The sequence below is a fragment of the Pelophylax lessonae genome, assembly GCF_965119305.1.
Source record: "Pelophylax lessonae genome assembly, chromosome: 11".
Taxonomy (NCBI): Eukaryota; Metazoa; Chordata; class Amphibia; order Anura; family Ranidae; genus Pelophylax; species Pelophylax lessonae.
In genome coordinates, this window is record NC_138778.1 from 40,717,887 (window position 1) to 40,733,291 (window position 15,405).

General features: G+C 45.8%; 1 protein-coding gene across 1 annotated transcript; it reads right to left on the bottom strand.

Moving 5' to 3' along the window:
- Positions 1–8,461: 8,461 nt before the first annotated feature.
- LOC309566880 (uncharacterized protein) lies at positions 8,462–9,252 on the bottom strand (the record flags this gene model as incomplete). The annotated part of the gene is made up of 1 exon (XM_082272226.1): positions 8,462–9,252. Exon 1 carries the CDS (start codon positions 9,206–9,208, stop codon positions 8,462–8,464), a length of 747 nt encoding a protein of 248 aa, XP_082128352.1. The 5' UTR covers positions 9,209–9,252.
- Positions 9,253–15,405: the final 6,153 nt, after the last annotated feature.

Consider the following 15,405-nt stretch of genomic DNA (forward strand, 5'->3'; position numbering starts at 1 on the left):
ATATATTGCCTTGTTCATTGTGCTGTGATTTCCGAGAGAGGTCAAAGCGGCGGCCAGCCTGTGAATCTCTTGCTCTGTTCGCCGCGGCCCTGAGAGACCTGTATAGCGAGGTAAAAGCATCTATTATTTAGAGCCGGCCTCAGGTTTCCAAATGGATTCTTCTCTTTAATAAACCCGAGTGTGGGTCCTCGGTCTCCTGCAATCATACAGCCACCTAACCCTTTCTCTGCCGGAAAGACCACCACCTGCTCTGGAGCGTTTTGCCTATGTGTGGCAGCCCTGCACAGCAACAGGTGTTTTTTGCTTAACACACAGAACAGGGAGCTGATGGAGACTGGGCAATTCCTTGTGGTTCACACAAGGGCTGAGCACTACAAAAATCATTTTAGCGTTCCACTGCATAACCAACCTACTTTTTAGTCACCCTGGTACCATGTCTGTCCATTTAGAGTGTATATCCAGGTCTTAAGGTGGAAGTACATACTTTTGTTGAACATTTAGAGTGTATGTCCAAGTCTTAAGGTGGAAGCACACCCTTTTTTTGAACTTGTACCCACAGGTAAGCCAATAATTGGGCTTACCTGTAGGTATAGGGAGACAAAAATTGTTATTAAAGAGTTCATGTGTAAAAGGTCCACATGGACCAACTGCCACATCCCCAAACAGTACTAAAGGACAAGGTTATCCGCCAGTGGGATTTTTTAGGCAGTAAGCAGAAAAAAAAGAGTATATCAAGCAAAAATATGTTTTTATTCAAAAAAGGAAATAAAAGATGCAGAATACATCATATAAAATAGTATAGCAATATATGTGCATAAATATACATGTACTACTGGTTCAAAGTGAACAAGACAGGGACATCAATCCCATGAATTCACAGATACCAACATGTTTCGGACAAATCCTTCTTCAGGGAATTTTTGAAGACAGTATAAATCTATAAAATAGAGTATACGTATCAATATAGTATAGCATTACATATAGCAAAGATAACATGTCCATATTAATAGCATAAAAATAACAGAAAATGTATATATATATATACTCACATTTGTTTGGCATAGCAGTTAATAGCGTATTTTGATGCCAGCTTCACTGTTAAAGTAAAAAAAAAAAAAGGGGGCCCCCAATACAGGGCTTCTCAGGATTCTGTACAGTTTAGGAGATATTCACACTGCATGCAGCTGAAGACATCACCGACGCATGCGCTCTAAAGGGACGGCATACCCGTGCCGTCCCTTCAGAGCCCCATGCCACAGTCCATGATTCCATCGCAGAAGTGATGTCATCGCAGTGTGGCCAGTCAGACGGCCTAAGGACGTGAACCTGGAAGAAAGACCGGGTGAAGATTGAAACACCTTAAGCAGTGATAGCATGCAGCTGGATGGCTTCGTTCTTAGGTAAGTATTGTAAGCAGCATGTCCGGACAAGTTCTGCAAGTGGCAGTGTATTAGACGTGTGCAATTCACTTTCAAAGTAAAAATTTTGTTGAAATTTGTTAAAATTAGTTTTGTTTATTTATTTTCAAACAAATTTCTAAATTTCGGAACAATTCGAATTTGGATCGACCAATGGGAATTCTGTGTAAAGAATAGCTGGTTGTTAAAATGATTGTAAAGTCTTGTTTTTGCTTTTTTTTAAAAAAAGGAAACATATTATACTTACCTCCTTGGTTTTGTACAGAGCAGCCTGGATCCTCCTCTTCTCGGGTCCCTCGTTGCTGCTCCTGGCCCCTCCCTCCTATCGAGTGCCCCTACAGCAAGCAGCTTGCTATGGGGGCACCAAAGCTGAGCTGCAGCTCCGTGTGTCCATTCACACACGGAGCTGCCATTCGGGCCTGCCCCCTCTCTCACCTGATTGGCTCACTGACTTTGATTGACAGCCAATGGTGTCACTGCTGTATCCCAGTCAATCAGGAGGGAAAGTCCCCAACGGCCGAGGGACTCATGGACATTGCTGGACAGACAGGGGGCAGAGGTGAGCATTAGGGGGCTGAGGGGAGCTGCAACACACAGAAGGCTTTTTATCTTCAAGCATAGAATGCATGAAGATAAAAAACTTTCCTGCCTTTACAACTCCTTTAAGTAGCTTCCCCACTGACAGCTGAAATGTAAAGAAAACAATGTCGGCAATGGAAAATTCAGAAAAAAAACATGCCAAAATAAAAAAAAACAAAAAACGACGTGGGGTTCCCTCCAAAAACCATACCAGACTCTTATCTGAGCATGCAGCCCGGCAGGCAAGAAAAGGGGGAGGACGAGCGATCACCCCCTGAGCTATACCAGGCCACATGCCCTCAACATGGGTGGGGTGCTTTGGGGCAGGCCCCCACCCCAAAACACCTTGTCCCCATGTTGATTGGGACAAGGGCCACTTTCCGACAACCGTGCGCGGTGGTTGTGGAGGGTCTGTGGGCAGGGGGCTTATTGTAATCTGGAAGTTCCCTTTAACCATTTAACTAAGGGGGCCCCCAGATCCCCCCCCCCCATGTGAATGAATATGGGGTACATAGTGAATAAAGACAGTAAACGAGTTTTCGACAATGCCTTTATTAAAAAAAAAAAAACACGGTCCCCTGATGTAGATCCTTCTCACTCCACCTGCCCCAACCCCAACCCTGGAAAAAATTAAAAAAACAACCTCTGGGCTCGTTGAATTCTTCCCGCGGACTGCCTGCTCTTGTGTCTGACATTTCTTACATAGCTAAGGGACGGAAAGAACCCACATTGTTTTTTTGCAGAATTTTCTATTGCTGGCATTGTTTTGTTTACATTTCAGCTGTCAGTGGGGAAGCCATCTGACAGCTGATGACTCATCGGTTGTTAAGGATGTGGCGGCCAGCATCCCATCTGCTTTTTAAAGGAGTTGTAAAGTCAGAAGTTTTTTTTATCTTAATTCGTTCTTTGCATTAAGATAAAAAACCTTCTGTGTGTAGCACCCTCCCCAGCACCCCCAATACTTACCTGAGCCCCATCTCTTTCCAGCGATGTCCACGAGTCCCTTGGCCATCAGGGACTCTCCCTCCTATGTTTGGCTGGGACACATCATTGGCTCCAAACTCAGTTAGCCAATCAGGAGAGTGAGGGGGCAGGGCTGAATGGCAGCTTCGTGTCTGAATGGACACACGGAGCTGCAACTCGGCTCGGGTGCCCCCATAGCAAGTTGCTTACTTTGGGGGCACTCAACAGGAGGGAGGGGCCAGGAGTAACAACGGGGGACATGAGAAGAGGAGGATCCAAGCTGCCCTGTGCAAAACCCAGAGGTAAGTATAACAAGTTTGTTATTTTTTTTTTTAAAAAAAGAGACTTTACAATCACTTTAACAACCACCTATTCTTCACACAGAATTTGAATCGGTCAATAATTTTTCGAATGTTCTGAATTCAAATGGTTCTAAAAATTTGGAATTCGTTAGAAAATTAATAAACAAAATAAAATTTAACGAAAATGAAACTAAATTTAAGAAATTCCAAAACCACACTAAACGAATTCTGAAACATAACAAATGTATCCGTAACTAAACGATTTTTCACCAACCACTTCCAGTGCTGGAGTGGTTGGTGACCAAGCCTGCAGGGCCTGGGCCTTTTCTGAAGCACGAGGATGGTTCTGCATTGTCTAAGTTTCAATTTGGGTTGGTTTTTAAAAAGTGCCTAGTGGCTGCTAGTTTTTGATCGCAAGAATACTCCTCTCATTCTTTAAGGATAGTGGCGGCAACTGAGGCAGCCCGCTGGGGTTTGGAGGACAGGTTGGTCCAAAAGATTGAATGGTGGGAATCTCAGCATTTTAGGCTATATGTATTACCCCATCTGTTATACTGATATGAGGGATAGCGTTCGGCGCATGTTTGGCCACCCTTAAGGGTCCGGGAATAATTAAGTTTGCTGTCATTTGTTATTTATGATTGTTCCTTGTTGTTCATGTTTTTCACTGATTGTTCTTATTTCTTATCACTATCCCTTTTTTATGGTGGTTCCCTCTGTTGCGTGTGGTTTGCTTTTGCAGGGGGGCGGGGGGGTTCCTGTTTGTTATGTTTCTTGTTTTTTAGATTCAGAATGTTTGATGTGGATTCTGGGCCACTCTTATGTTTTTTTGGGGGCAAAACAAGCAGCTGTTAGGCCTGAGGGTCGGCAGTTGGGTTTCCCAGGGGGAAGGTTAATGTAAAATGGATTGGGTTCCCAGGAATGTTTTGGTCAAGGGTGTTGCCCAAGATACATCACTATTCCAGGCTGGATAGACCTCCTGATGTTCTCTTGCTCCTCGTGGGAGGTAATGACATTGGGCTTCGCTCAATGCGCAAGCTGATTTTCTTTGTTTACGATCCCTTTTCCCTAACACTATAGTCATTTGGTGGGACATAGTTGCCAGGACTTCCTGGTGTCTGGCTAGATCAGTGGACAGGGTCAACAAGGATAGAATTAATTTGAATAAGGAGGTAGCAAAGTTTTTTGTCAGGAACGGTGGGTTGGTGATTCGCCATTTGGAGTTGGAGTTGGCTGTTTTTGAGAGGGGATGGAGTCCACCTGAATGCTGTAGGAGTTGACCTTTGGTGTTTGAGTCTGAAGGAAGGTATACAATGAGCTCTTCAGGTGTGGAGGGCTGCCCAGGCATAAGGTATCACGCTGGGCATCTGTGGCAGAGGTTGCTGGGTTTTTGAGGGCAGGAATTGGTTACGTTTTTTGGAGAACGAAGGTCTGGGCCCATCTTCAGTATGGGTGTACCTGCCATAATAAATGTCTGAATTATTATGGGATTGGTTGAGCTGGCTGTATCAGCTAGAGAATTCATAAACGATTGTCCCCAAGCCAGTGTAGTTGCGGCTGGGGGGCTGTGGTAAGGCAAGTTGGTGCCAGATACAGCCGGTTGCTCATTCAAGGGTGCCTTCAAAATCCTAAGGCTCCATTCACACCTGGGCATTTTTGAGCGTTTTTCAGCTCCAAAAACGCTAAAAAGAAAACGTTCCAAAACGCCCAACAAGTAAAACCCCATTCATTTAAATGGCCCCTGTTCACATCTGAGCGTTTTAACGCCTGAAGCAAAATGCCTGTAGCTGAAAATAGTAACTGAGCTTCTTTTTAGGCTGATTACCAGCGTTTTTGATAGATGTCAATGCCTGCCTCCAAAAACGCCTGAAAAAAACGCCTGAAAATCGCGGTAAAAAACTCGGTAAAAAACGCCTTAAAACGCTACGCTCAAGTGTGAATGCAGCCTAAGACCTTTTAGAAGAGCAGGGAGCTTTATCAGACTGTTATGTTCTGTTATGTTTTTGTTTGATAAAGAATGTAATAATATGTAATGGAGAGATTTGTTATTTATGGTTGTTTAACAAAAGGCTGCAAGGGCCATTAAAACCCCAAAAAATATGTTTTTGGTCTGAATTTATTTACCCACTTGCCGACCGCCAGCAGTACGTATACTGCGATAAGTCGGCTCTGTCCCGCGAAACAACGTAACTGTAAGTCGCTTTGCAAAACTGCGAAGGGGAAGCTAATCTGCGGGTCCAGCGGCTGCGATTGCCGCCGGGCACCCGCAATCTCTCCCCGTGGAGACAGAACAGCAGTCTGCTGTTGTAAACATAGCAGACCGCTGTTCTGTCAGCAATGAATACAGGGCTCCTGTGTTCCTCCTATTTAGGAACAAAGGTCCCTGTGTTTATTCCATAAGTCCATCCCCTACACAGTTATAAAGCACCCCCTAGGGACACATTTAACCTATTGATCACCCCTGCAGTTAACCCCTTCCCTGCCAGTGTCATTAGAACAGTAACAGTGCATATTTTTAGCACTGATTACAGTAGTAATGTCACTGATCCCCCCAGAAGTGTCAAAAATGTCAGTTAGGTGTCCAATCTGTCCGCCGCAATGTCACAGTCCCGCTAAAAATCGCAGATCGTCGCCATTACTAATAAAATAAAGAAATAAATAAATAGAAATTACATAAATCTTTCCCCTAGCTTGTAGACGTGATAACTTTTGTGCAAACCAATCAATACACTCTTATTAGGATTTTTTACCAAACATATGTAGCAGAATACATATTGGCCTAAAATGATGAAAAAAATGTGATTTTTAAATTTTTTTTATTGGGAATGTTATATAGCAGAAAGTAAAAAAATTGTTATGTCCCTTAGACACAAGGGTGTTGCTAGCAATGCTGCCAGTATCTGCTCAGCAAGTTACACACAGGCTGGATGTACTTCTTAACCAGGGAGAGCTTTATTACTCACTCAGAGACATGCTGACATGAAGGAGTCATAATATAACAGCTTCTGTTCCTAACAGATCTTCTCTGTACCATGCTGCTGCTTCCAGGTTTCACACACTGTGTCTGACTTCCTGGTACAGTCCCTTCCCCATCATGCATCAGGAGAAAATGGGAAAGGTCACAGGTAATCTGCACAAACATCACACCTCCTCTCCTTCCCCAAAAAAACAAAAAAAAACAAAACAACAACAAAAAAAGAGAACAAAATGTTCAACACATAACATAAAAAGGCAAACAGGATCAGTTCAGCAAGTAGTATCTCCAACTCAGTTCTGTGATTTCCGCAGCACTTCATAAGCCCTTTGTCTGCGTTTCCTGACCTCCAATGTGTCCCGTAAGACTTCTGCGCTTTGCCAACGAGGAGTTTGATGTCTTTGGAGGGAAGACTTACGAAGTGGCACAGCACTGGGAGGGATAGAGTCGGTCAAAGGTTCTGGAGATGTTTGTGGGTGTCCAACAGACAAATCAGTCTCTGTAACTCCAGGCACATGGCTGGGCTTCTCAGGAATATGGTCACTAACCGTTTCAGGGGTTGGTTGTAAACCAGTGGACAGTAAGTGCTTCTTAAATGTCTGCACAAACCGTTCTGCCAGCCCATTCGAGCTGGATGATAAGGAGCGGTTCTGTAGTGTTGGATACGCAAGCCACTGAGGAAGGAATGAAACTCATGCGAAGTAAATTGAGTGCCATTGTCCGACACTATGGCTGTTGGCAATCCATATTGAGCAGAGAGCTTCCGTAAGACTTGAATGGTAGCAGCTGAGGTAATAGAAGGCATTTGGAAAAACCTCTGGCCATTTTGAATGCGCATCTACCACGATCAAATACATTTTACCCTGGATTGGGCCAGCAAAATCAAGATGGAGTCTTGACCACGGGTCTGTCGGCCATGGTCAAGGTTGCAGGGTTCCCCTCTTTTGGGGACGCTGAGCTTGACAGCACCCAGGACATTGAGCCACATTATCTTCAATTGCTGTATCCGTTTGTGGCCACCAAACATAGCTTCGGGCTCGCTGCTTCATGCGCACCACACCAGGATGGCCTTCATGCAGTATCCTTAGCATGGCTGGTTGCAAAGACTGAGGTACAATCACTCTATTGCCCCATTGTAGGCAACCAGCATTAGTCACAAGCTCACATTTTCTGGCAAAGTACGGACAAAATTCTTTTGAAACTTTCTCTGGCCATCCAGTCTGAACATATGAGAATATCTGAGAAAGGAAAGGATCTTTGGCTGTATTTCTGGCAATTAGGGAGGTGGACATGCAGGACCGTGGCCTGTGTATTTCCACTACGCGTATGTCTCTTGGTAGGTGGTCTCCAAGTGGCAATCTGGAAAAGGCATCTGCATTGCCATGGGTATCATGGGAGCGGTATCTGATAGAATAAGGATAAGCTCCCAAAAATAAAACGTACCTTTGTAAGCGAGATGCTGTTGTTGTAGAAATTCCTTTCTGAGGGTTCAGGATTGACAACAGAGGTTTGTGGTCAGTGATAAGTGTGAACTCCCGACCATAGATGTACGTGTGAAATTTTTTTGTGGCCCATACAATGGCCAAAGCTTTCTTGTCTATCTGGGAGTAGTTTTGTTCTGCTGAGTTTAAAGATCTGGAGGCAAAAGAAATGGGGCGCTCTGTGCCATCTTGGAAAGACATGGGAAAGCATCTTCCCTTTTACGGTGCCCAAAGAGTCCTCAAAAACCTCCTTAAAGCGAGACTTCAGGGATTCCACCCAATGGTCTGTGTCAGAAAGGAATGTACATTGGGCAATGGTAAAAGGAGGCATGCCCAGGGCTTTGATCCAGTCTCTACCATACAACGGAGGACCTCCTTCACGTACAACATAAAGGCGCAGAGTTTTACTGCAGTTGCCCAATGTAACAAGGGGTTTCACATAACCCAAGGGTTGTAGTAGTTCCTTGCTGTAGGTTTGTAGTGTGAGATTTGTAGGTTGGAGCGGTAGGGACAGACCCAATGCCTTTAAATCAGACCATGAAATGACAGACACAGCCGCCCCTGTATCAACATCCATGGAGACAGGACAGCCATTGAGTGTGACATCCACTTTTATCGCAGGAGTACTCCCAGCTGCTCGAAACAGTCCAACATGCTGGACACAGGTCTCCTCATCAGAGCTGACGCCGTTATTATCCACATCCACACGAAACGTCTGTGTACATCTACCTCTTGTGGTACTGTTCAGGGAGCGGGAGCTGCGGCAAACACGCCCAATATGACCAGTCTTTCCACAGAGAAAACAAACGACATCCTTGAACTTGCAAGCAGGTTCAATATGAGCAGTGTACCACAACGGTAGCAAGTTGGCGTCCTAGAGACAGAAGAAGTAGGGGATGGTTGTATTGGGTGTCGGGTGATAGCAGTGTGGAATATTTCCTCACCCTGGTTTGCAGGAGTGTCAGGTGGTGCCTTCAGTAGGATGGCATCTTGTGTAGCCAACTCCATGACCGTAGCAAGGTCAGTGGCTTTCGTCAGAGTCAAGTCGGGGTCTGTGAGTAAACGTTTCTGTATGGCTGGGTTGCAGAGTCCCATGACAAACATGTCGCAGAGAGCTGTCTGCAGGTAGTCTCCAAACTGAAAAGTGGCAGCTAGTTTACGTAAAGCAATGATAAATGTCTTTATGTCCTCCCCTGCCTGCTGCCTCCTACTGTAGAATTTAAACCGCTCTGGGATTTCTAACGGCTTTGGGTTGTAGTGTGCATGTAGCTTCTGAATTAACTCCGGCAGGGGCTGAGAGGCCGGCTTGTCTGGAGAAATGAGGTCAATGAGAGTACCATATGTAGCTTGTCCCAATGCTGTGAGGAAAACTGCAACTTTCTTTTCTGCAGCCACACTATTTGCTTCCATATACTGCTCCAGCCTCTCCACCCAGGAGCTCCATGACTCAGCAGCAGGATCAAATGGTTGAATAAACCCTATGAAGGCCATGTGTGCTAAAATCCACAATCCTCGTCGCCACTGTTATGTCCCTTAGACACGAGGGTGTTGCTAGCAATGCTGCCAGTATCTGCTCAGCAAGTTATACACAGGCTGGATGTACTTCTTAACCAGGGAGAGCTTTATTACTCACTCAGAGACATGCTGACATGAAGGAGTCATAATATAACAGCTTCTGTTCCTAACAGATGTAATCACTTCTCTGTACCATGCTGCTGCTTCCAGGCTCCACACAATGTGTCTGACTTCCTGGTACAGCCCCTTCCCCATCATGCATCAGGAGAAAAGGGGAAAGGTCACAGTTATCCTGCACAAACATCACAGTATTATACACAGAATGGTATGTATCTGTATTATACACAGAGTGGTTTGTATCTGTATTATACACAGAGTGGTGTGTATCTGTATTATACACAGAGTGGTGTGTATCTGTATTATACACAGAGCGGTGTGTATCTGTATAATACACAGAGCGGTGTGTATCTGTATTATACACAGAGCGGTGTATATCTGTATTATACACAGAGTGGTGTGTATCTATTATACACAGAGCGGTGTATATCTGTATTATACACAGAGTGGTGTATATCTGTATTATACACAGAGCGGTGTGTATCTGTATTATACACAGAGCGGTGTATCTGTATTATACACAGAGTGGTGTGTATCTGTATTATACACAGAGCGGTGTGTATCTGTATTATACACAGAGCGGTGTGTATCTGTATTATACACAGAGAAGTGTGTATCTGTATTATACACAGAGCGGTGTGTATCTGTATTATACACAGAGCGGTGTGTATCTATATTATACACAGAACACAATACACAATTTTTGTATCCCCAAAAAAAGAATAAAGATGATTCTCTTTGCATTTTTCCTTAGTCTGCTTCCAAACCTCCTAAAACTGCTTCTAATATATTCTGCAGGTCTAAAATGCCCCCTACTGTTAGCAATAATTAATACAACATTACCTCCCCCTTATATCTTTGGCAGGTAATAGGACTCCTGGGGGTAGAGTAAGAGGATTTCAGTTGAGGAATGGTCACTGTCCTGTCTTCTTACACCTAGTCTTGTATAATACATCATTTAAATGTCTGAGTCAGAACCTGTGCAAGAGAGATAAAGGCCAAAGGACAGCCGACTAAGGAGAACAAGATGAAAATTCCTGCATGGCTCGAAGTCCTGATGTTCCATATTTATTGTAACACCTTCGCTGTTTTACTGCTGTCGCCCCACCTAAATTTTTCAGCTCTGTGAATAAAACTGTGCCCCTTAGGTGATCATTTCCTTTAACTTGATCAGGGCTGTACAATCTATCTTACTTCTGTCCACACGAGTATAGAATGTTTTCCTTACATCTAAAAGCAAGAAAGTTCATCAAAACCCAGTGGTGAAAATCTTTAGTATGTCTGCCATCATGGCTCACTGTATATGGTGTTCTTAAACAAATAGTTTTTCATGAACCTGTGGCAAAGTTTCTTACCTGGAGATCCTGCCATATCAGCACTTTCTTTTGCAGGGTGACAACGCTTTGCTACTGCCTCTTAATTAGTCAGCCTGCAATGCATGCTCCTTCAGTTAGTCGTTGGGCTGACTATCTGATAGACTTGATAGGTAGACCAAGGACCAACTGGAGGAGAGCACATGACTGGGTGACAATGCTGATGGTAATTGAGAAGCATAAGCTTAGTGTTGGCGATCTGCAAAAAAAAAAAATAATAATTTTCTTGGAAAACTGTATGTAACGCCCCCCTGACCCCAGTGGCGGGTTGGTGACCCTCAGAGAAAGGAAGGGCTGACCTTTCAGGGTGCAGGTTGCTAGGCATGGGGGTGGTGTACAAGGTAGAAAATATGGGCACCAGTCACTTTTATGCTGAACAAAGGGGAGTTTTTTGCTCACGATAACAAACAAGTCAGAGAGTGAGGGATAGGGTACAGGACACCTCAGACAAAAAGTAGAAAGGTAGACAAGCAGTACAGAAAAGCGCCTTTAAGCATTTGCTGACCGCCCTATAACCGTTTTACTGCTACAGGGCAGCAGCTCTGCACAGGATCACGCATACACTATATTACCAAAAGTATTAGGATTTATAGCAACCCAGTCTTAGTCCTATGGGAATGTTTGACCATTCTTCCAGAAGCGCATTCGTGAGGTCAGGCACTGATGTTGAACAAGAAGGCCTGGCTCGCAGTCTCCACTCTACTTCATCCCAAAGGTGTTCTATCGGGTTGAGGGCAGGACTCTGTGAAGGCAAGTCAAGTTTCTCCACCCCCAAACTCGCTCATCTATGTCTTTATGGACCTTGCTTTGTGGTAAAAAGGGGCAGAAATTCACTGGATGATTTCGATCTTGACACTTTCCCAGGCTCTCCACAGTTCCCCGGTGTATGGCAAAGTAACCTCTAGTACTTCATTTCAGGTCTTTATCCTTTCTTTCATGCCTCCAGGCAATGAACAGGCTCTATCCTCAAACACAGTGGCGGCTGGTGAAGTTTTAAGATGGGGGGGCGCAAGACCCCGCCCTTCTATTTTGACCACTCCCATTTCTCAGAAGCCCCACCCCTTATAGACTCCACCCATTCTGTCCCTGTATTTTTCTTGCGTGAACAAATTCTCCCAATATATCTCATATTAAGGGGTCTCTCAGTACTAGTATATCCTATAATAGGGAGCAGGGGCCCTATTATGGGATATACTGTGAGAGACACCCTATTATGGGATACACTGACTGAGAGTGGCACAAACCCCACAGTACAGACCCCCTAGCACAAACCCCACAGTACAGGCCCCCTAGCACAAACCCCACAGTACAGGCCCCCTAGCACTAATCCAACAGTGCAGGCCCCCTAGCACAAACCCCACAGTACAGGCCCCCTTTCAATGCAGTGACCAGCGTACATGCCCCCTTTTAATGCAGTGACCAGCGTACATGCCCCCTTTCAATGTAGTGACCAATGTACATGCCCCTTTCAATGTAGTGACCAGCATACATGCCCCCTTTCAATGTAGTGACCAGTATAAATGCCCCCTTTCAATGTAGAGACCAGTATAAATGCCCCTTTCAATGTAGTGACCAGTATAAATGCCCCTTTCAATGTAGTGACCAGTATACATGCCCCTTTCAATGTAGTGACCAGTATATATGCCCCTTTCAATGCAGTGACCAGCATACCATGCTCCCAATGCAGTGACCAGCGTACATGTTCCCAATGCAGTGACCAGCATACCATGCCCCCCATGCAGTGACCAGCGTACATGCCCCCAATGCAGTGACCAGTGTACATGTCCCCAATGCAGTGACCAGTGTGCGTGCCCCCTTCAATGCATTGAACAGTGTACATGTCCCCAATGCAGAGTTTAGCGTGCGTGCCCCCTTCAATGCATTGAACAGTGTACAATCATCATGTCCCCAATGCAGAGTTTAGCAAGCGTGCCCCCATCAATGCATTGATCAGTGTACTTGTCCCCCAATGCAGAGTTTAGCGTGCGTGCCCCCTTCAATGCATTGAACAGTGTACAATCATCATGTCCCCAATGCAGAGTTTAGCGTGCGTGCCCCCCTCAATGCATTGATCAGTGTACATGTCCCCCAATGCAGAGTTTAGCGTGCGTGCCCCCTTCAATGCATTGAACAGTGTACAATCATCATGTCCCCAATGCAGAGTTTAGCGTGCGTGCCCCCTTCAATGCATTGAACAGTGTACAATCATCATGTCCCCAATGCAGAGTTTAGCGTGCGTGCCCCCATCAATGCATTGATCAGTGTACATGTCCCCCAATGCAGAGTTTAGCGTGCGTGCCCCCTTCAATGCATTGACAGTGTACATGTCCCCCAATGCAGAGTTTAGCGTGCGTGCCCCCTTCAATGCATTGACAGTGTACATGTCCCCCAATGCAGAGTTTCGCGTGCGTGCCCCCATCAATGCATTGATCAGTGTACATGTCCCCCAATGCAGAGTTTAGCGAGCGTGCCCCCTTCAATGCATTGACAGTGTACATGTCCCCTAATGCAGAGTTTAGCGTGCGTGCCCCCTTCAATGCATTGACAGTGTACATGTCCCCCAATGCAGAGTTTAGCGTGCGTGCCCCCTTCAATGCATTGAACAGTGTACAATCATCATGTCCCCAATGCAGAGTTTAGCGTGCGTGCCCCCATCAATGCATTGATCAGTGTACATGTCCCCAATGCAGAGTTTAGCGTGCGTGCCCCCTTCAATGCATTGAACAGTGTACAATCATCATGTCCCCAATGCAGAGTTTAGCAAGCGTGCCCCCATCAATGCATTGATCAGTGTACATGTCCCCCAATGCAGAGTTTAGCGTGCGTGCCCCCTTCAATGCATTGAACAGTGTACAATCATCATGTCCCCAATGCAGAGTTTAGCGTGCGTGCCCCCATCAATGCATTGATCAGTGTACATGTCCCCAATGCAGAGTTTAGCTTGCGTGCCCCCTTCAATGCATTGAACAGTGTACAATCATCATGTCCCCAATGCAGAGTTTAGCAAGCGTGCCCCCATCAATGCATTGATCAGTGTACATGTCCCCCAATGCAGAGTTTAGCGTGCGTGCCCCCTTCAATGCATTGAACAGTGTACAATCATCATGTCCCCAATGCAGAGTTTAGCGTGCGCGCCCCCATCAATGCATTGATCAGTGTACATGTCCCCCAATGCAGAGTTTAGCGTGCGTGCCCCCTTCAATGCATTGAACAGTGTACAATCATCATGTCCCCAATGCAGAGTTTAGCGTGCGTGCCCCCATCAATGCATTGATCAGTGTACATGTCCCCAATGCAGAGTTTAGCGTGCGTGCCCCCTTCAATGCATTGAACAGTGTACAATCATCATGTCCCCAATGCAGAGTTTAGCGTGCGTGCCCCCATCAATGCATTGATCAGTGTACATGTCCCCAATGCAGAGTTTAGCGTGCGTGCCCCCTTCAATGCATTGAACAGTGTACAATCATCATGTCCCCAATGCAGAGTTTAGCAAGCGTGCCCCCATCAATGCATTGATCAGTGTACATGTCCCCCAATGCAGAGTTTAGCGTGCGTGCCCCCTTCAATGCATTGAACAGTGTACAATCATCATGTCCCCAATGCAGAGTTTAGCGTGCGTGCCCCCATCAATGCATTGATCAGTGTACATGTCCCCAATGCAGAGTTTAGCTTGCGTGCCCCCTTCAATGCATTGAACAGTGTACAATCATCATGTCCCCAATGCAGAGTTTAGCAAGCGTGCCCCCATCAATGCATTGATCAGTGTACATGTCCCCCAATGCAGAGTTTAGCGTGCGTGCCCCCTTCAATGCATTGAACAGTGTACAATCATCATGTCCCCAATGCAGAGTTTAGCGTGCGCGCCCCCATCAATGCATTGATCAGTGTACATGTCCCCCAATGCAGAGTTTAGCGTGCGTGCCCCCTTCAATGCATTGAACAGTGTACAATCATCATGTCCCCAATGCAGAGTTTAGCGTGCGTGCCCCCATCAATGCATTGATCAGTGTACATGTCCCCAATGCAGAGTTTAGCGTGCGTGCCCCCTTCAATGCATTGAACAGTGTACAATCATCATGTCCCCAATGCAGAGTTTAGCGTGCGTGCCCCCATCAATGCATTGATCAGTGTAAATGTCCCCCAATGCAGAGTTTAGCGTGCGTGCCCCCTTCAATGCATTGACAGTGTACATGTCCCCCAATGCAGAGTTTAGCGTGCGTGCCCCCTTCAATGCATTGACAGTGTACATGTTCCCCAATGCAGAGTTTAGCGTGCGTGCCCCCTTCAATGCATTGACAGTGTACATGTCCCCCAATGCAGAGTTTAGCGTGCGTGCCCCCTTCAATGCATTGACAGTGTACATGTCCCCCAATGCAGAGTTTTGCGTGCGTGCCCCCATCAATGCATTGATCAGTGTACATGTCCCCCAATGCAGAGTTTAGCGAGCGTGCCCCCTTCAATGCATTGACAGTGTACATGTCCCCTAATGCAGAGTTTAGCGTGCGTGCCCCCTTCAATGCATTGACAGTGTACATGTCCCCCAATGCAGAGTTTAGCGTGCGTGCCCCCTTCAATGCATTGAACAGTGTACAATCATCATGTCCCCAATGCAGAGTTTAGCGTGCGTGCCCCCATCAATGCATTGATCAGTGTACATGTCCCCCAATGCAGAGTTTAGCGTGC